The following is a 17,263-nucleotide window of genomic DNA, read 5'->3' as shown; positions in this document are numbered from 1 at the left end:
TGGATTAACCCGTTGTCTCCAGTCCCACAAAAGCAGCCTCGGTTTCTTTGACCCATTTTGAAGAAACACTCACCAGAATTGTTTCTAATGTCACTCATCGATCTTCCATTTGGCGGCGCAAAGTTTGTCGCAGCCGCCATTTGCACCGTGCCTCAGAAGCTAATCATGGAAGCCCAACATTCCCCCGAGCACAGAGCCGGGCGGCAGTGGGGTTTGTGTTGCCCGGCAACGATACCGTGGGGTAGGTGCGTGCTCCGTTACCAGGCGACGGGCGGCGGGCGGAGTCGCGCGTGGAGGCGCGTTTCGGCGGCTGCGCGTGGCCGCGGCTGTCGATCGGGCTTGTCCCGCTCGCAATGCCGCAGTCGAGCCGAGGTATCATATCGGGTGGCGGCGATCTTTCGGATTTAAACATACGTTAGGTATGTTGTTTCTTTGAGTAATCATAAGCTATCGAAAGTAGAGTGTGTTTTTTTATTTGAGTGAAAGAAAGGAAACTCAAAAGGGCAATGAGTTACTGTAGAAGTGGAAATACTGTACCACTGGGCGTCTGCTCCGTGCTTGAGGTTTATTTTTACCCTTGGTTCCGGCAGTGAAAATTTGACCTTGTGGCCTACTTAAATGAGGCAGTTGGGAATGAAGTGAGTAAAATTAAACAGATATTTCTGCAAACGATTAGGACGGTCTGAATTATTCTAGAAACCCTCTGAATCGTTTCAAATGAAGTCGTGGGTTATTATTAAGAAACATGGGGACACGTGCAATATAAAAAGGCACATAAAATTTGTTTTCTGTATATTTTATGTTACTTTACTTTATAGTTAGCTTTGAAATATTTTCCTTTTGAAAATTCATTTGACGCTTAATAATGAAAAACATACCAAATAAAATAGAAAATGCTGGAAAAATTCAGCAGATCTTACTGAGTTCTGATGTGTGTTCAACCTGCGATGTTTGTTAATTGCCTTCTGTTTCTACATATGCTGTCGGGTCCCCTGAGTTATTCCAGCATTTTCTATTTTTGTTTCAAATTTCAATTAAACATTTTCTGTTTTTATGATTTCTTTTCAATAAAATACATCAGTCGATACAAGTTGGTCAAGTTTCCACTTGACTAATCCTATGATATATAAGTAATAGAATTTCAGATAATTACTTTTGGATGTGCAGTTGAATATGCCACAAATTAACCCCGGCAGTGTTCTTCAGAAACTAATCATTTGCTTTGAAATTCTCATGTCCGGTGCATCTCTTGACCTTCATTCAATATCCTAGTACTTGATTCCTCTACAAATTGGAGCATTTTCTACTGCTTGATAGAAAGAAAATACCTTTTGGATTTTACTTGTCACCTCTTTGGAATTTTTTAAAGGTGAATAGCACCAGCTCTCTAGCCTATCTATGTAAATGAACTTCCCACTGTTATAAGACTGTTGAACAGATCTCTTGTATGTTAAGATAACACGATTCTTCAATCTATCTCATCATTGCCCCATTATCTTATTTGTCTACCTGCGCTGTATTTTCCCTGTAAGTGGAACAAATATCCTGCATTATTGCTTTTCCTTTTGTACTACCCTGATGTATGTGTATATGGAATGATCTATTTGGATGGCATGCATACAAAGCTTTTCACTGTATCTTGGTACATGTGACAATAATAAACTAATTGCCAATTACAGTAAATTGTTTCTGCACCTCTACAGAGCCTTACAATCTTTTCAAAAATTTGATGCTCAGAATTCCCCAGCAACGCCAGTTACCGGGTAAATATGTAACATGTTCATTATTTATCTTGAATTAAGACCAGTGCAGCTATGTATAATGCACTTCTTTCTTTTTGTTTTAAAACATAGGAGGCTGATTTCAGAAAATGAAGAGTTTACTCGTTTTTGACTTTGACCACACGATTGTAGATGGGAACAGTGATACTTGGATTGTGAGATGTACTCCTGAAAAGAAACTTCCAGATTGGCTTCAGAAAAAATACAATGGAAAACACTGGAATGAATACATGAGACAAGTGTTTGGTTACATTGGAGACCAAGGAATCAAAGAACCTGAAATAAAACAGGTTATGGAATCCATACCATATTGTTCAGGAATGGTCGATCTCTTGAAGTTCATCTGCCAAATCAAGAAACATGTTGACTGTATAATTATTTCTGATTCCAACACAGTTTTTATCAATTGGATCTTAGAATTTACAAATACAAGGTTAGCTTTTGATAGCATTTTTACAAATCCAGCAACATTTGATGAAGAAGGTTATCTAAGAATTGAGAATTTTCATTCCCATAGTTGTCCACAATGTCCTGATAATCTTTGCAAGAGAAAAGCATTAATTGAATTTGTTGCTAATCAACTTAAATTGGGAGTACAGTATAAAAAAGTCATTTACATTGGTGATGGAGGAAATGACTTGTGCCCAATTGAAAGTTTAAAGGAGAAGGATGTTGCCATGGTTAGAAAAGGTTACAGGTTAGAGAAGCTGGTTAATGAAATGTTTGAAAGATTGTTACCAATGATAGTGATATGGTCTTCAGGTGAAGAAATCATTTCTTACTTGAAAAATTCATTAATAACTTAACTATTTTTGATTTATTTGCAAACAAGATTATTTGTTATCAATTACACATTATTCATAGAACTGCCACAAATATCAAAGCACTGAATCAAAGCACTTGGGCATCGTAAATTTTATGAATTATCAAATGCTAACAATTCAGGTGTGGACTGAATTTTTTTGTCAGTTAATACAAAGGAATTTGAATTAGTCAACTATACCATTTAAATTCACCTAAATGCTTTGAAATTGTGCTTAATTTGAATACATTAATATGTCAATGGCATGAATTTACTTTTTTTTAAACGAGTATGTTAGGTTTGCTCTTTTAGCTCGAGAATGATAGATTACTCAGGACTCTTAATGTGGAACAAAGCTGTGTTCCAGTATTGAGAAGCAGAGAGATATTTCAAAAGCCTATTTGAAGTGCAATGACATTTTGATTTTTTTTTAGAGCTTTGCATAAAGATGTTCTTAATTTTGCAAAAATTGTCAATGACCATGAAAAGCTGTTGTAATGTGTCTGTGGAATGCCTATATCGGTGTACTGTTTACAGTTGGTAAGATCTTTAGATTGCTACGGTTGATTTTCTTGGTGTGTTTGTGCAAGTTGCTATCTTGCTTGCTGTATACTTAAAGGAATTGTTGTTCTCAAAATAATCTTATGAATTGGTGCAAGACACACAAAATGCTGGAGGAACTCAGCAGGTCAGGCAGCATCTATGGAAATGAATTAGTAGTCACCCTCTGGGTTGAGATCCTCCTTCTGACTGGAAAGGAAGGAAGAAGATGTCAGAATTTTTAAAAAGTTGGAGGGAGGAGGACAAGCTAGCTAGAAGGTGATATGTGAAACTAGGTAACCAGGTGGGTGGGAAAGGTAAAGGGCTAAAGAAGAAAGAATCTGATAAGAGGAGAGTGGATCATGGGAAGAAGGGTGAGAATCGGGAAGGTGAGGAGAAGAGATAAGAGGCCAGTGTGGGGAATAAAAGAAGAGGGAAAGGAGGGGAAAAAATTACCAGAAGGAGAAATCATTGTTCAGGCCATCAGGTTAGAGGCTTCCTAGACAGAATATGAGGTTACTTCTCCACCCTGTGAGTGCCCTGATCACGGCAAAAGTGAAGTCCTTCCAGGTGAGCAACAACTCTAAATTGTAAGCTTCAGTCTCAATCTTTTTTATGTAAATTGGATCAAATAATGTATGTTTAATTATACAGATTATTTTAAAAACAATGTATTTTAGAAAATTGTGATGTGATTTAAAATAATGATAATAAATGTTTTAAATTGTGCTAGTGGATTTTTCATTTTAGTGTTCACTTCAACTTTGTTACAACCTTCTAACTTTTGATTAAAGTTATGCAGCTGTTAGTTGATGCCTTGCTTTTAAGAATGTTATCAAGCTATAATTATTAATGGCATTGAGAAACCTGGGTTGATTTATCGGGAGTACACAGAAGGGCAGGAATGCACCATTTTCCAAATACCCTTTACATCAATCCCTTTGAGAGTACACAGATGGCTATGGATCAAGAGGTGTGACCGTGGACCAATACTCCGGGGTCATAAGCCAGGGCCTGATCAACTCTGCCTAAGTCGCCTGGGTCTGATGTTGAAAGTCCCAAAACACACACTGATACAGGTAACAGCACTGCTGATGTGGCCCAGTGTATCCTGGGATATATCTCAGCATCGGCCTTAGGCGTGCTCCATGGCCTTTGAAGATGCCAACCAACTTTGGAAGAAAGTCATTGAGGCTCACAGATCAATCCCGCTCTCCTATTTATTTACTTTGTCATCCATGTTTTTAATATGTTGATTCTCTATCACCAACCTACACTGGGAGAAATGTAGTAGCCATTTTGCACACCAATATTGAGAGGAAACCAGAGCACAGATAAAATCCACAAGGACCCAGGGAGAATGTACAAACTCAAATACAGAGACCAAAGCTCAGGATTGGACACATGTTGCAGGACTGCAACCTAAGGACCAACCAAAGAGTAAGTTCAAAATCTGCGGGTGCTGGAAATCCAAGGCAACACACAAGATGCTGGAGGAACAGAGCAGGTCAGGCAGCATTTATGGAAATTATTAAACAATGTTTCAGACCAAGACCTTCATTAGGAAGTTGTACTTGATGTTTTGGTGCTTCTACAGTTATAAAGCATGCTCAGTGATAAACACTGCCATCCAGTCAACTTTATTCTCCCACTTTCCATGTGTCATGCTCAGAACCAGATAGGTCTACAATAAGGTAACTTGCAAAATTAGGGTGAAAATTGTTGGAAGGTATGTTTTCAATTATTCTACTGCTCTAACATGAATGATTTTTCCTGCACTGAAAGCTTAAAATAGCAGCTGCCTAGAAGGTTAGGACAGGACAAAAACAGCAGAATGTTTAAATAATTGTTTACTAAATATAAAACAGGGTGTTTTAAAAGGCATATGGAAAATTTTGAATCAAGATATAAAAAAAGTAAGAAGATCAATGAAAATCTCGGTCAAAGGGATAGATTTTGATGATATTTGTGGAGCAGAAACAAATAATGAAAATTAAAGGGAATACATTAAAAATGCAGTAACCTATTTCATTACACTTTGAAGAGCTCTTCAGAAGTATTTTATAAAGTTTTCATTAAAAATAAGCGGTGAAAAATTCTGATCGTCAGGAAAAGTATCCATAAATCTTTAAATAGTGTGGAAAATTCATTAAGAGCATTTTAAAAGCATGATCTGAAAGTTTGATGCATTAACTATGTTTTTTCCAAAGTGATTGCAGGCAGGAAGATATTTTGTTATTTATGCCACAATTTCATTTGTATAATGATTGTATTCAAGAAAAAAGTTGGCAAACTACCAACGATTCATTCGCTTATTCACATGAAGGGTTTCTCCACTTCACCAAACATCTGACTTGTCAGCAAAGTCTTAAAGAATAGAAGTCTCATTGTTTAGACAACCAAGGCAACTGCATTTTACCAATTTTCTTCTCCTGAATCTTGAAATGTATGATAAAATTGATATAATTGCTCCTACAATCTTGCAGTTTAATATCTATATTATGTGCTACAGTATTTTTATTCCATTCCCTTTTACACAATTTTGATTGTGGGAATGAAATTTTTCGTGTAACATTAAATTGTCAGCATCAAGGCCACTGCAACTATTAGGTTAATTCAGTTCCTTTGCATAAACAAGGAGGATTGCCTTGTAGCAAACAACTCCATCATTGAACAGAAGTGCAGAAATTCCCAGTCTTCCAGTTCAATCTGGTTGAACTCATTCTCACATAGAAATTCGTCTTTTTAACTCCACTTGCTTCCTCAGACAGATTAACACTGTGTTCAGGCTCTTTCTAAGAAACATGGAACAGTTATTGTTGCAGTCCTGTTCACATTCCTTCTGTATTTTGATGATTATATTGGTACTGTTTCCTACTCTTGTATGAAATGACAAGTTTCATGAACTTAACTTCCAATTCCACATTGCTCTCATTCCCACGTGATCTATTTTTGTGTCTTTTCTTTCTTTGATTTCTCTGTCACCAACTTAGGAGCTATATTAGCCTAAAGCTTGGTCCAATCTGACTTTGGCCTTGTACATTATTCCAACAGAGCTCAATGTAAGTTCAATAAACAAGTTTTCTTTAAATAGAGAATGAAACTGACAACTGGCTCCCAGGAGTCATCATTGTCAAATTCACCTACTTCACATGGCTAATTCTGCCATGTTCTTAACCTGCAATAGTAATGTTAATTCTCATGTATTTTGGAGTCATAGAGCACAAAAGTGGGCTCTTTGACCCCTCGTATCTGTGCCAGCTATCAAGTACCTACCTACGCTATTCCCATTTATGAGCACTTGATCCATACTACTCAGTATTCCTTATCAATTCAGTTGCTAGTCCAGATACTTCTGACAGTTTCCTACCTATACTGCCACCTTCAGGGATTTTTAAATGTATACAGTACACTTTGTTCCTCAGGACTCCCTGAGGACCTACCATTCATTGTGTATGTTCTATTCCACCTGCCATTGCTGTGCCCAATTTACCATCTGTTCAATATCATTCTGTACCTAAGGCTACCTTACCCACTATCAATATATTCATGTCACCTGCATACTTGCTACACTTTCCTCCAACATTCACATCTCAGTTATAAATGTACTTAACAAGCTAAGTTCAAAGTTCAAGTCATTTATTTATCAAAATACATACTGTATAAGTCAAAATTGACCTTGAGATTCATTTTCTTGCAGGCATTCCCAGCAGAATGAAGAAATACAACAGAATCAATGAAAAACGTCAAAATAGGCTGACAAACTAATAGGCACATGACTAATCCCTGTGGAACTAACTGGCACAATGCTGATCACTAAACATTACAATCATTTTCCAATAAATTGGACTTTCGTTTGTTCTAATTGAATTTTTCCCTTGTAAAAATAGTTTAACTTGCTTAATTTGCTTTTTTACTTGTGAATGTTGATTGCATAACATTGTGTGCCTATGACACTGCTGCAAGTACATTTGTTATTGTACTTGTGTATACATGTATCTGTACACAGGCACAATGTCACAGAAAGGTACGGCATGGAAACGGGCCCTTTGGTCCATCTTGTTCATGCTGAAACCATTTAAGCCCTCCATACACCTATTAGCTATGTACCTATCCAAACATTGAAATCGAATTCACGTACACCACTTCCACGGGCAGCTCATTACTCACTCTCACAACTCTCTGAGGAAGTTTCCCCTCATGCTCCCATTAAACATTTCACTTTTCACCCTTATCCCAATCTCTGGTTGTAGTCCCATCCAATCTCAAAAAAGCCTGCTTGTGTTTACCTGATTTATACGCCTCATAATTTGAATACCTCTATCAAATCTCCTCTCATTCTACATTGCAAGGAATAAATTCCTAACCTATTCAATCTTCCCTTCTAGCTCAAGTCTACCAGGCCTAGCAACATCTTTATAACTTTTCTCTGTAATCTTTCAACATTATTTACATCTTTTTTGTAGCTAGGTGACCAAAACTGCACACAATACTCAAAATTAGGCCTTGCCAACATTGTAAACAACTTCAACGTAACATCCCATCTCCCGTACTCAGTAGTTTGATTTATGTGTTCCAAAATCTTTCTTTACAATCCTATCTACCTGTGATGACCTGTGTTCTCAGATTCATTTGTTCTACCACACTCTTCACTGCCCTGCTGTTCACTATGCAAAACCTACCCATTGGTCCTACCGAAGTGCAACACTGTTGCACTTGTCTGCATTAAATTCCATCTGCCATTTTTCAGCCCATTTTTCCAGCTGATGCAGATCCCCCTCCAAGTCATCGTAGCCTTCCTTGTTGACCCCCAGTGTTGGTGTCATCTGCAAATTTGCTGATCTGGTTAACCATATCATCATCTAGATCATTGATGTAGATGACAAACAATAGACCCAGCACTGATCCCTGCGGCAAACCACCGGTCACAGGCCTCCAGTCAGAGAGGCAACCATCTACTACCACTCTCTAGCTTCTTTATGTCTGCTTGTGCATTTAACAATAAACTGATTTAAAATTCTCTGCTAGGGCAGCAGCAATCTCTTGGCCTTCCATAGTAACCTCTTCCTCAACTGCTGGTTGACCTATTTTATTTCAGATTACCAACATCTGCTTTGCTTTCCAGCTCACAGTACCAGCACAGATTTTGTTTCTCCTGTTCTCATTTGTCTTTTTGTTTCTCCACCTGCAATATGAATAAGCCTCCCCACCACCCCCACTCAAATAACCTACAATTGCTTGTGTCATTGGGTTTTACCTGATCACCAAGTCACAGGCTTCCCTCATTCACTGCAGCTTAAAACATTTTATTTCTAACTTTTCCCAGTTGTGATGAAAGGTAATTGACCCTGCCTATTAACAATGCCACTCTTTCTTTTCACTGATGCTGATTATTGTCAACATTTTCTGATTGCAGATTGTTACAAATGTACACATCCAGAGGCTCTCAGGGAGATTACACACCCTTTGACTGCCCTGCTGGGTGTTTACATACAGTTCCTTTCTAACTCAGGATAGTTGCCAACAACCAGCTGTACAGAGAACAGAGACTTAACTCACAGGCTTGACTGTGCTATAGAGAAACCACTTTATCAATGTGCATGATAAAGTGTTCCCAAGTCATTACAAAAATTTCAGTGAAAAATCTGTAAAACCCATAGAGAGCTCAAAAAAAAAATTACAGGAAGTCCAGGCCTCCACATTCCAAACTGATCCAAAACTGCTTTACTATATTTGCCGTAAGGTACCTAGTGGGAGCTGCTTTACCTCATGATTGAATGTTTGCTGTAATAAATAAATAAATAAATAAATAAAATCTCCAATTGAATGTGTAAATATTAGTTATTTCAGCACTATTATTGAAATATGTTAATACATGTATTAACTGGGAAAATGTTTAGTACACTAATTAATAAGTAGTCAATCTGTGTCAGGTCTCTCTAATGTAGAGGAGGCTGCATCAGGACCACCACATACAATAGATGACTCTGACATTTAGGTAGCCTTCAGCATGATGCACTACATCCCAAGGTTCTGAAAGAGGTAGCTGAAGAGTTGTGGAGGAATATATAGTGATCTTTCAAGAATCACTAGATCATGGAATGTTCCCTGAGGAATGGAAAATTGCAAGTGTCATAGCTCTCCAAGGACAAAAGAAATGGTGGGCCAGTTACCCTGATTTCTGTGGTTAGCTAGATGTTAGAGTCCATTATTAATGATGAGGATTCAGGGTACTTCAAAGTTCAAAGTAAATTTTTAGCTAATTACATAAATATTACCATCTATTACCCTGAGATTCATTTTTTTGCACATTGAGACAAAGAAACAATAGAATCAATGACAAGCCACACACAACCCAAACAGCCAATGTACTTAATACTTTGTTTCAATATTCACCAGGGAAAAGGACCTTGACAGTTGTGAGGATGACTTGCAGTGGACTGAAGCCCTTAAGCATATAGACATTAAGAAAGAGGATGTGCTGGAGTTTTGGAAAGATATTAAGTTAGATAAGTTGCCAAGTCTGGACAAAATAAACCTCAGGTTACTCTGGGAAGCAAGGGAGGACATTGCTGAACCTCTGGTGACGATCGTTGTGTCGTCAATTTGGACGGGAGAAGTACCAGAGGATTGGAGGGTTGCAGATGTTGTTCCCTTGTTCAAGAACAGGAGTAGAAATAACCCAGGAAATTATAGATTAGTATGTCTTACTTCAGTGGTTGCAAGTTGTTGAAGATCCTGAGAGGCAGGGTTTATATAAAAATAACAGGGTTGTTATCATGGGTGACTTTAACTTCCCTAATATTGATTGGCACCTGATTAGTTCCAATGATTTAGATGGGGCAGAGTTTGTTAAGTGTGTCCAGGACGGATTCCTGTCACAGTATGTTGACAGGCCGACTAGGGGGAATGCCATACTGGATCTAGTATTAGGTAACAAACCGGGTCAGGTCACAGATCTCTCAGTGGGTGAGCATCTAGGGGAACAATGACCTCTGCTCCCTGGCCTTTAGCATTATGGGAAAGGATAAAATCAGAGAGGACAGGAAAATTTTTAATTGTGGAAGGGCAAATTATGAGGCTATAAGGTTAGAACTTGCGGGTGTGAATTGGGATGATGTTTTTGCAGGGAAGTGTACTATGGACATGTGGTCAATGTTTAGGGATCTCTTGCAGGATGTTGGGGATAAATTCTTCCCAGTGAGGAAGATAAAGAATGGTAGGGTGAAGGAACTGTGGGTGATAAGTGAGGTGGTAAATCTAGTCTGGTGGAAGAAGGCAGCATACATGAGGTTTAGGAAGTAAGGATCAGATGGGGCTATTGAGGAATATAGGGTAGCAAGAAAGGAATTTAAGAAGGGGCTGAGGAGAACAAGAAGGCCTTGGCGAGTAGGATAAAGGAAAATCCCAAGGCATTCTTCAATTACATGAAGAACAAAAGGGTGACAGGAGTGAAGGTAGGACTGATTAGAGATAAAGTGGGAAGATGTGCCTGGAGGCTGTGGAAGTGAGCGAGGTTCTCATGAATGCTTCTCTTCAGTATTCATCAATGAGAGGGAACTTGATGACGGTGAGGACAACATGAGTGAGGTTGATGTTCTGGAGTATGTTGATATTAAGGGAGAGGAGGTGTTGGAGTTGTTAAAATATATTAGGATGGATAAGGCCTCGGGGCCTGATGGAATATTCCCCAGGCTGCTCCATGAGATGAGGGAAGAGATTGCTGAGCCTCTGACTAGGATATTTATGTCCTCGTTGTCAACAGGAATGGTACTGGTGGATTAGAGGGAGGTGAATGTTGTCCCCTTGTTCAAAAAAAGGTAGTAGGGATAGTCCAGGTAATTATAGACCAGTCAGCCTTATGTCTGTGGTGGTAAAGCTGTTGGAAAAGATTCTTAGAGATAGGATCTTTGGGCATTTAGAGAATCATGGTCTGATCAGGGACAGTTAGCATGGCTTTGTGAAGGGCAGATCATGTCTAACAAGCCTGATAGAGTTCTTTGAGGAGGTGACCAGGCATATAGATGAGGGTAGTGCAGTGGATGTGATCTACATGGATTTTAGTAAGGTATTTGATAAAGTTCCACACGGTAGGCCTATTCAGAAAGTCAGAAGGCATGGGATCCAGGGAAGTTTGGCCAGGTGGATTCAGAATTGGCTTGTCTGCAGAAAGCAGAGGGTTGTGGTGGAGGAGGTACATTTGAATTGGAGGGTTGTGACTAGTGGTGTCCCACAAGGATCGGTTCTGGGACTCCTAAGTTTTGTGATTTTTATTAATGACCTGGATGTGGGGGTAGAAGGGTGGGCTGGCAAATTTGCAGATGACACAAAGGTTGTTGGTGTTGTGGATAGTGTAGAGGATTGTCAAAGATTGCAGAGAGACATTGATAGGATGCAGGAGTGGGCTGAGAAGTGAGAGATGAAATTCAACCTGGAGAAGTGTGAGTTGGTACACTTTGAAAGGACAAACTCCAAGGCAGAGCACAAAGTAAATGGCAGGATGCTTGGTAGTGTGGAGGAGCAGAGGGATCTGGGTGTACATGTCCACAGATCCCTGAAAGTTGCCTTACAGGTAGATAGGGTAGTTAAGAAAGCTTACGGGGTGCTGGCTTTCATAAGTCGAGGGATAGAGTTTAAGAGATGCAATGTAATGATGCAGCTCTATAAAACTCTAGTTAGGCCACACTTGGAGTACTGTGTCCAGTTGTGGTCACCTCACTATAGGAAGGATGTGGAAGCTTTGGAAAGGGTACAGAGGAGATTTACCAGGATGCTGCCTGGTTTAGAGAGTATGGATTATGATCAGAGATTAAGGGAGCTAGGGCTTTACTCTTTGGAGAGAAGGAGGATGAGTGGAGACATGATAGAGGCATACAAGATATTAAGAGGAATAAATTGAGTGGACAGCCAGGGCCTCTTCCCCAGGGCACCACTGCTCAATACAAATGGACATGGCTTTAAGGTAAGGGGTGAGAAGTTCAAGGGGGATCTTAGAGGAAGGTTTTTTACTCAGAGTGTGGTTGGTGCGTGGAATGCACTGCCTGAGTCAGTGGTGGAGGCAGACACAGTAGTGAAGTTTGCAGGGAAACTTGCCAGTGCCAAATGGGAGGGATTAAAACTAGACTAGGAAGGGTTTTGGGTTTCTGGTAATTCATGGAATAAAGCTATAGCCTGAGAGAGCAAGTCTAGTTATGAGTATCGCTAGGGACCCAGTAAAGGCAGGAAAGAGATTGCATTCATTTCAATGTTAAAGGTTCAATAGGTAAGGCAGATACACTCAACATGGAATGGTTCCCAGGACTAGAATGTTATAGCCATAACATAGTCCTGAAAGAAAGGCTGGACTGGTAGCCCAATAATTTAAGATAGAGATGCTACATGTGTGACAGAGGTGCAGGTAAACAAGTAGGGGGAGTAGCATTTTTGATAAGGGAGGATGTAACAGTAGTATAGTGATGACGTTCTTAGGGGATCATCCAGTGAGACCATATGGGTAGAACAACAAGTGGAGGATCACTCTTGTGGTCTGTATAAATGACCCCTTCCAATAGTCGATGGGAACTTGAAGAGTAGGGCTGTAAAAATACTGCTCATAGTTGTAAGAATAATAGAATTGCAGTGATGAAGATTTTAATTTCCTCGGTATTGCCTGGACCACCCAGAAGGTTAAGGGTCTTAAAGTTTCCTGAATCAATATATTGAGGGCCTAACCTGGGAAGGTGCAACACTGGACCTTTTAGAGAATGAGGCAGACCAAGAAATTGAAATACCAGTCAGGGAGCACTGGTGACCAGAGTTAAATTAGTTTTATGATAGTGATGTGAAAGGATAGGACAGTCCTAAACTGGAGCAAGGCTAATCTGGGGGGAGGGGGTGCATTAGACAGGATCTAGCAGAGGTCAACTGGGTGATTCTGTTTGAAAGGAATGAGTGACAACAAGGCTTTTAAGAGTGTGATAGTAAGTGAACGGGAGCAGCATGTTCCTGTTAGGGTGAATGGTAAACATGACATGTTGAGAGAACTTTAGCTGACAAGAGATATTGAGGCTCCTGTCAAGAAAAAAAAGGGGAAGCATACATTGGGTTTAGGAGGCTGGGATCATGTGAATCTCTTGATGACTCTTTTTGAAAAAAAGACTAGGAACATTCTCAAAAGGGAAATCCAGAGGGCAAAGAGAGGATATGAGTTGAATTTGGCAGGTAGGGTTAAGGAAAACCCCAAAAGGTTCAATTAAGCCTAAAAGGGTGATGAGGGAGAGAGTAGGTCAGAAGAATCAAAATCAGATTTATATCATGGAACTGTCATGAAATCTGTTGCTTTGTGGCAATAGTACAATGCAACATAAAAATTACTAAGTTACAAACAACAAATAAATAGTGCAAAAGAGGAATAGTGAAGTTCATGGACCATTTAGAAATCTAATGACGGAGAAGAAGCTCTTCCTAAAACATTACTTGTGGGTCTTCAAACACCTGCACCTCTTCCTTGGTGGTAATAATGAGAAGATCTGATAGTGAGGGTCCTTAATAATGGATGATACCTTCTTGAAGCACCACCTTTTGAAGATATTGTTGATAGTGGGAAGGGTTGTGCCCATGACGGAGCTATTTCTTTTTAGAGATGAATATCATTGCAGGCCTTCTGACCGGATAAGCCTGTGCTGCTCAGTCTTTCCACTGCACGTTTGGAAAAGTTTGCAAGGGACTTCGGTGATGTAAAATCTCCTCAAATTCCTCCCACAGTTGAGTAGCTGATGTGCCTTCTTCATAGTTGCATCAATATATCTGGCCCAGGATAGATTTTCTGAGATGTTGATGCCCAGGAATTTGAAGCTGCTTTCCATTTCCACTGCTGATCCCTTTTAAGGTCCCCTTAGAGATTAGCAGCGCTGCTTCTGCCTTAAGCCACAAAATATGGGAGGGATCAATGCTTACTTAGGAATAAATTAGGGTTGCTCAAGAATAAGGGAAACAAGTAAAGTAGTTTTGGAGGACATTCATATAGCCAGGGAGGGGTATTTGCAGGCTTACAGCAAACTAAGACAGAAGTATCCTCAGGGCTTGATTGAGTGCATTCTCAGACTTTGGGAGAGGTTTGACAGGAAATTGCCCTCATGAAGATATTTGCTTCATTATTTGCCACTTTTGAAGTTCCTGAAGACTGGACAATGGCTTATGTTCTGTTGTTTAAAAAGGGTAGCAAGGACAAGCCAAAGAACTACAGGGTGGTCAGCTTGACATCTGTAGTAGGGAGGGGATTTTAAGAGACAGGATCTGTCAGCATTTGGATAAAGAGATTTATTAGGAGTCAGCATGGCTTTGTGTGTGGAATGTCTTGCCTGACAAACCTTTAGAGTTTTTTGAAAAGGCCACTGTGGTAAACTATGTATACCTGTCTGGACACGCCCCTCTGCTGACTGCTCCTGTGGCTCCTCCCACAGACCCCTTTATAAAGGCAATTGGGGCACTGCTCCTCCCTCAGTCTCCGAGGTGTCGTGCTTCCTTTTTGCTGCTAATAAAAGCCTATTGTTCACTTACAGTCTCCTAGAGTTATTGATGGTGCATCAGCCACCTAATGGGTAGATGAGCATACAGCAGTGGATGTTGTCTGTTTGGATTTCATCAGGGTCTCACACGATAAGCTGATCTGAAAAGTTTGGTCCCATGAATCCAAGGGGAACTAGTTAAGTTAATTCAAAACTGGCCTGGTGGTTGAAGGTTGTTTTTTTGGAATGGAGACTGGTAAATAGTGGTGTGTTCCAAGGGAGCTTTATTAATTGTTATTTATATAGATGATGTTGATGAGAATGGACAATGCTTGATCAGTAGGTTTTCAACTGACACAAAATTAGGAGGTGTGGTTGGTAGCGTAGAAGGTTATCATAGATTACAAATGGGATCTTGTTCAGTTAGGAAAGTGAGCTAAGGAGTGTCAAGTGTACCACAGATAGGTGAGGTTTTGCATTTTGGAAAGTCAAACCAACAAAGAACTTATATTATAAATGGTAGAGCACTAGGGAGTGTAACTGAAGAGAGGGGCTTAAGAATACAATTACACAGTTCTTGAAAGCAATCTCACAGGTAGATAGAGTAGTGAAATAGGTGCTTAGCATGTTGGCCTTATGCAGTTGGGACATTATAGAAGTTCAGACATTATTTTGCACTCGTATAAGTTGTTGATGAGGTTGCACTGGAAGTATTGTGTACAGTTTTCCTCAGCTTGTTATAGGAAAGATGTAGTTAAGCTGGAAAGAGTGCAGAAGACATACAAGGATATTGCTAGGACTAGAGGGCCTGAATTATAGGAAAAGGTTTATTCCTTGCAACGTGGGTGAATGGAAGGTGACCTTATACAAAGGTTTAAAATCATGAGAGGCATAGATAAGGTGGAAAATAACAGTCTTTTCCCCTGTTAGGGGAGTCCAAAGCCTGGAGGTATAGCTTCAGGGTGAGTGGTGGCGGGGTGGGGTGGGAAGATTTAAAAGGCATATACACGCAGAGGGTGGTGAATGAATGGTCTGAGCTACCAGAAGTGGATGAGGCGAGTAGAATAGTATCGTTCAAGAAGAACTGGATTAGGTGCGTTCTGGAGAGAGGCTGAGCGCAAGAAATCAGGACTAGTTTGGCGGGTTCTGTGACTCGCATGGATTCTTCGGGCCGAGGGGCTTGTATCCGTGCTCAATTACTCTGACTCGAAATTACGTTTAAAATCACAATATTAGGTTTGACAACTTTGAAATCAACACGTTTGCTTTTGAATTTCTGACTGGCATGCAGTAGTTGGGATTTTTTAAATAAAGAATATGCTTCATAAATTGTCGAAGGGCGGGGTTAGGCAGCTTTGAAAAGTCGGAGTTGGCGGCCACGTGAACACTTTCACTCCCGAAGTTGGAAGGAAAGATGGCTTTTTCGGTTCATAGTCTCCTGATCAGTGACAGCGTAGATGCCAGTTGTAAGAAAATCCTAGAGGAGAGTGGAATCAACGTGGTGGAGAAGAAAAATATGACCGAGGATGAACTGCTTGTTGAAATAAAGGTATCAACCAAGGAACTAAACTCTCGCAGTAAGATAATGTGCGGTGGACTTGCGGCGCTCAGGTAGTGGGATTCTCGGCATTAGCATGGTAGTGATAACTTTGGCGCAAGTTCTGAGGAGAGAGGGTGGGCACATCTCGCTTTTGATGTTCCTTTGGAACCATTCGTTTATTTCCGTGGGTAAGTAAATGACCGAAACGCGAGTAGAGGTGAATAAATGGCAAACCACTAGAGAAGCTGCATATAAATCGTCATTTGAGATATATTTGTTGACGAGGGAATCATTCCCTTCCCGTCCCATTGTGACTGTTCCTGACGGCGCGCTGTGGTTCACTTAACGAAGATCTTTGCTGATGCAACAGTGCCGAGTTTTCCGAGCGCAAAGCGTTCAGCAGCCGCGGACTGTTTTAGAGCTAGGAATACAGTAATGCTATGTGGAAATACTTTTAAATGTACACGTTCAAACCAAATGCGGTTTAAAAATTACTTTGGTTTTGAACGTTCGTTGCGCGCATAATGCTTGATTGAAACCTCATAAAACATTGTATCTCCAACATTTCTGGTTTTGAATTAGATTTCCAGCATCTACAGTGTTTTTGATGTTCACTAAACATTACTTTCGGTTGTTCCGAAATGGCTTCATCTAAAGCTCCGATATTAGAGTTGAGATTTTGAAACTCTTCTAGTATAATTGCTCTAATTTTGGTACTGCCTGATTTCTTGAAAGCAATTTTCTGTTTGTATGGTGCAAATCAAAGTGAAAGAAACAGCGCTTTTGCCCTCTTTTTCAGACATGTAATTACAAGCAGATTGAATATCAGAAACTCATTTTCAAAAGTTACGTACTTGAAGGTTTTCTATGGGCATTTCTGAAATACGAACCTGAGAAAATGGAATGAAGCCAATTCCATATAATGTACTCTATAATAAACGATCAGTGTTAATAATGTACAGGGCTTTTCCCTCGTTAGTTTCTTTACCTTTTTTATTTTATTGTTATTTTCTCAATTCTTGGTCTGTTCCTCGGAGTGATGGATTGGTATATAGTGTTGGCACTATTTTTCTGGCGGTTATTGTGAAGGACAATTATTTTACTCCTCCCCTAT

The 17,263-nt window shown here is 39.9% G+C and overlaps 3 protein-coding genes across 7 annotated transcripts in view; 2 read left to right on the top strand and 1 right to left on the bottom strand.

Moving 5' to 3' along the window:
* cfap210 (cilia and flagella associated protein 210) overlaps positions 1-241 on the bottom strand; it is a 36,966-nt gene extending 36,725 nt beyond the window's left edge. For both annotated transcript variants that reach the window (XM_059966626.1, XM_059966625.1), the window contains exon 1: positions 74-241. In XM_059966626.1, the coding sequence (XP_059822609.1) occupies positions 74-140 (67 nt within the window). In that variant the 5' untranslated portion in view covers positions 141-241. The remainder of the gene's footprint in view (positions 1-73) is intronic.
* phospho2 (phosphatase, orphan 2) lies at positions 151-3,852 on the top strand. Of its 3 annotated transcripts, none has more exons than XM_059966631.1 (3): positions 151-241; positions 1,704-1,763; positions 1,854-3,852. In XM_059966631.1, exon 3 carries the CDS (start codon positions 1,871-1,873, stop codon positions 2,585-2,587), a length of 717 nt encoding a protein of 238 aa, XP_059822614.1. In that variant the 5' UTR covers positions 151-241; positions 1,704-1,763; positions 1,854-1,870; the 3' UTR covers positions 2,588-3,852. The 3 variants fall into 3 exon arrangements, with proteins under 3 accessions (XP_059822614.1, XP_059822613.1, XP_059822615.1); XM_059966630.1 differs by lacking the exon at positions 151-241 and adding an exon at positions 278-419; XM_059966632.1 differs by lacking the exons at positions 151-241; positions 1,704-1,763 and adding an exon at positions 286-419.
* phgdh (phosphoglycerate dehydrogenase) overlaps positions 296-17,263 on the top strand; it is a 52,404-nt gene continuing 35,436 nt past the window's right edge. Inside the window, exon 1 of one of the 2 annotated variants that reach the window (XM_059966629.1) lies at positions 296-419. Coding sequence is in view for 1 of the 2 variants with exons in the window: in XM_059966627.1 (XP_059822610.1) it covers positions 16,024-16,158 (135 nt within the window). In the remaining variant the exon portion in view is untranslated. Of the gene's footprint in view, positions 420-16,023; positions 16,159-17,263 lie in introns of those variants that run through there. The other variant, XM_059966627.1, reaches the window with a different exon arrangement.

The sequence above is a fragment of the Hypanus sabinus genome, chromosome 4 (genome assembly GCF_030144855.1).
Source record: "Hypanus sabinus isolate sHypSab1 chromosome 4, sHypSab1.hap1, whole genome shotgun sequence".
NCBI classification, from domain to species: domain Eukaryota; kingdom Metazoa; phylum Chordata; class Chondrichthyes; order Myliobatiformes; family Dasyatidae; genus Hypanus; species Hypanus sabinus.
Note: the sequence above shows the minus strand (reverse complement) of the source record. Positions and strands in the feature narration are given on the sequence as shown.

Bases quoted from the DNA above. Each gene is read 5' to 3' on its own strand.
- phospho2 (XM_059966631.1), top strand. From the start codon at position 1,871: ATGAAGAGTTTACTCGTTTTTGACTTTGACCACACGATTGTAGATGGG.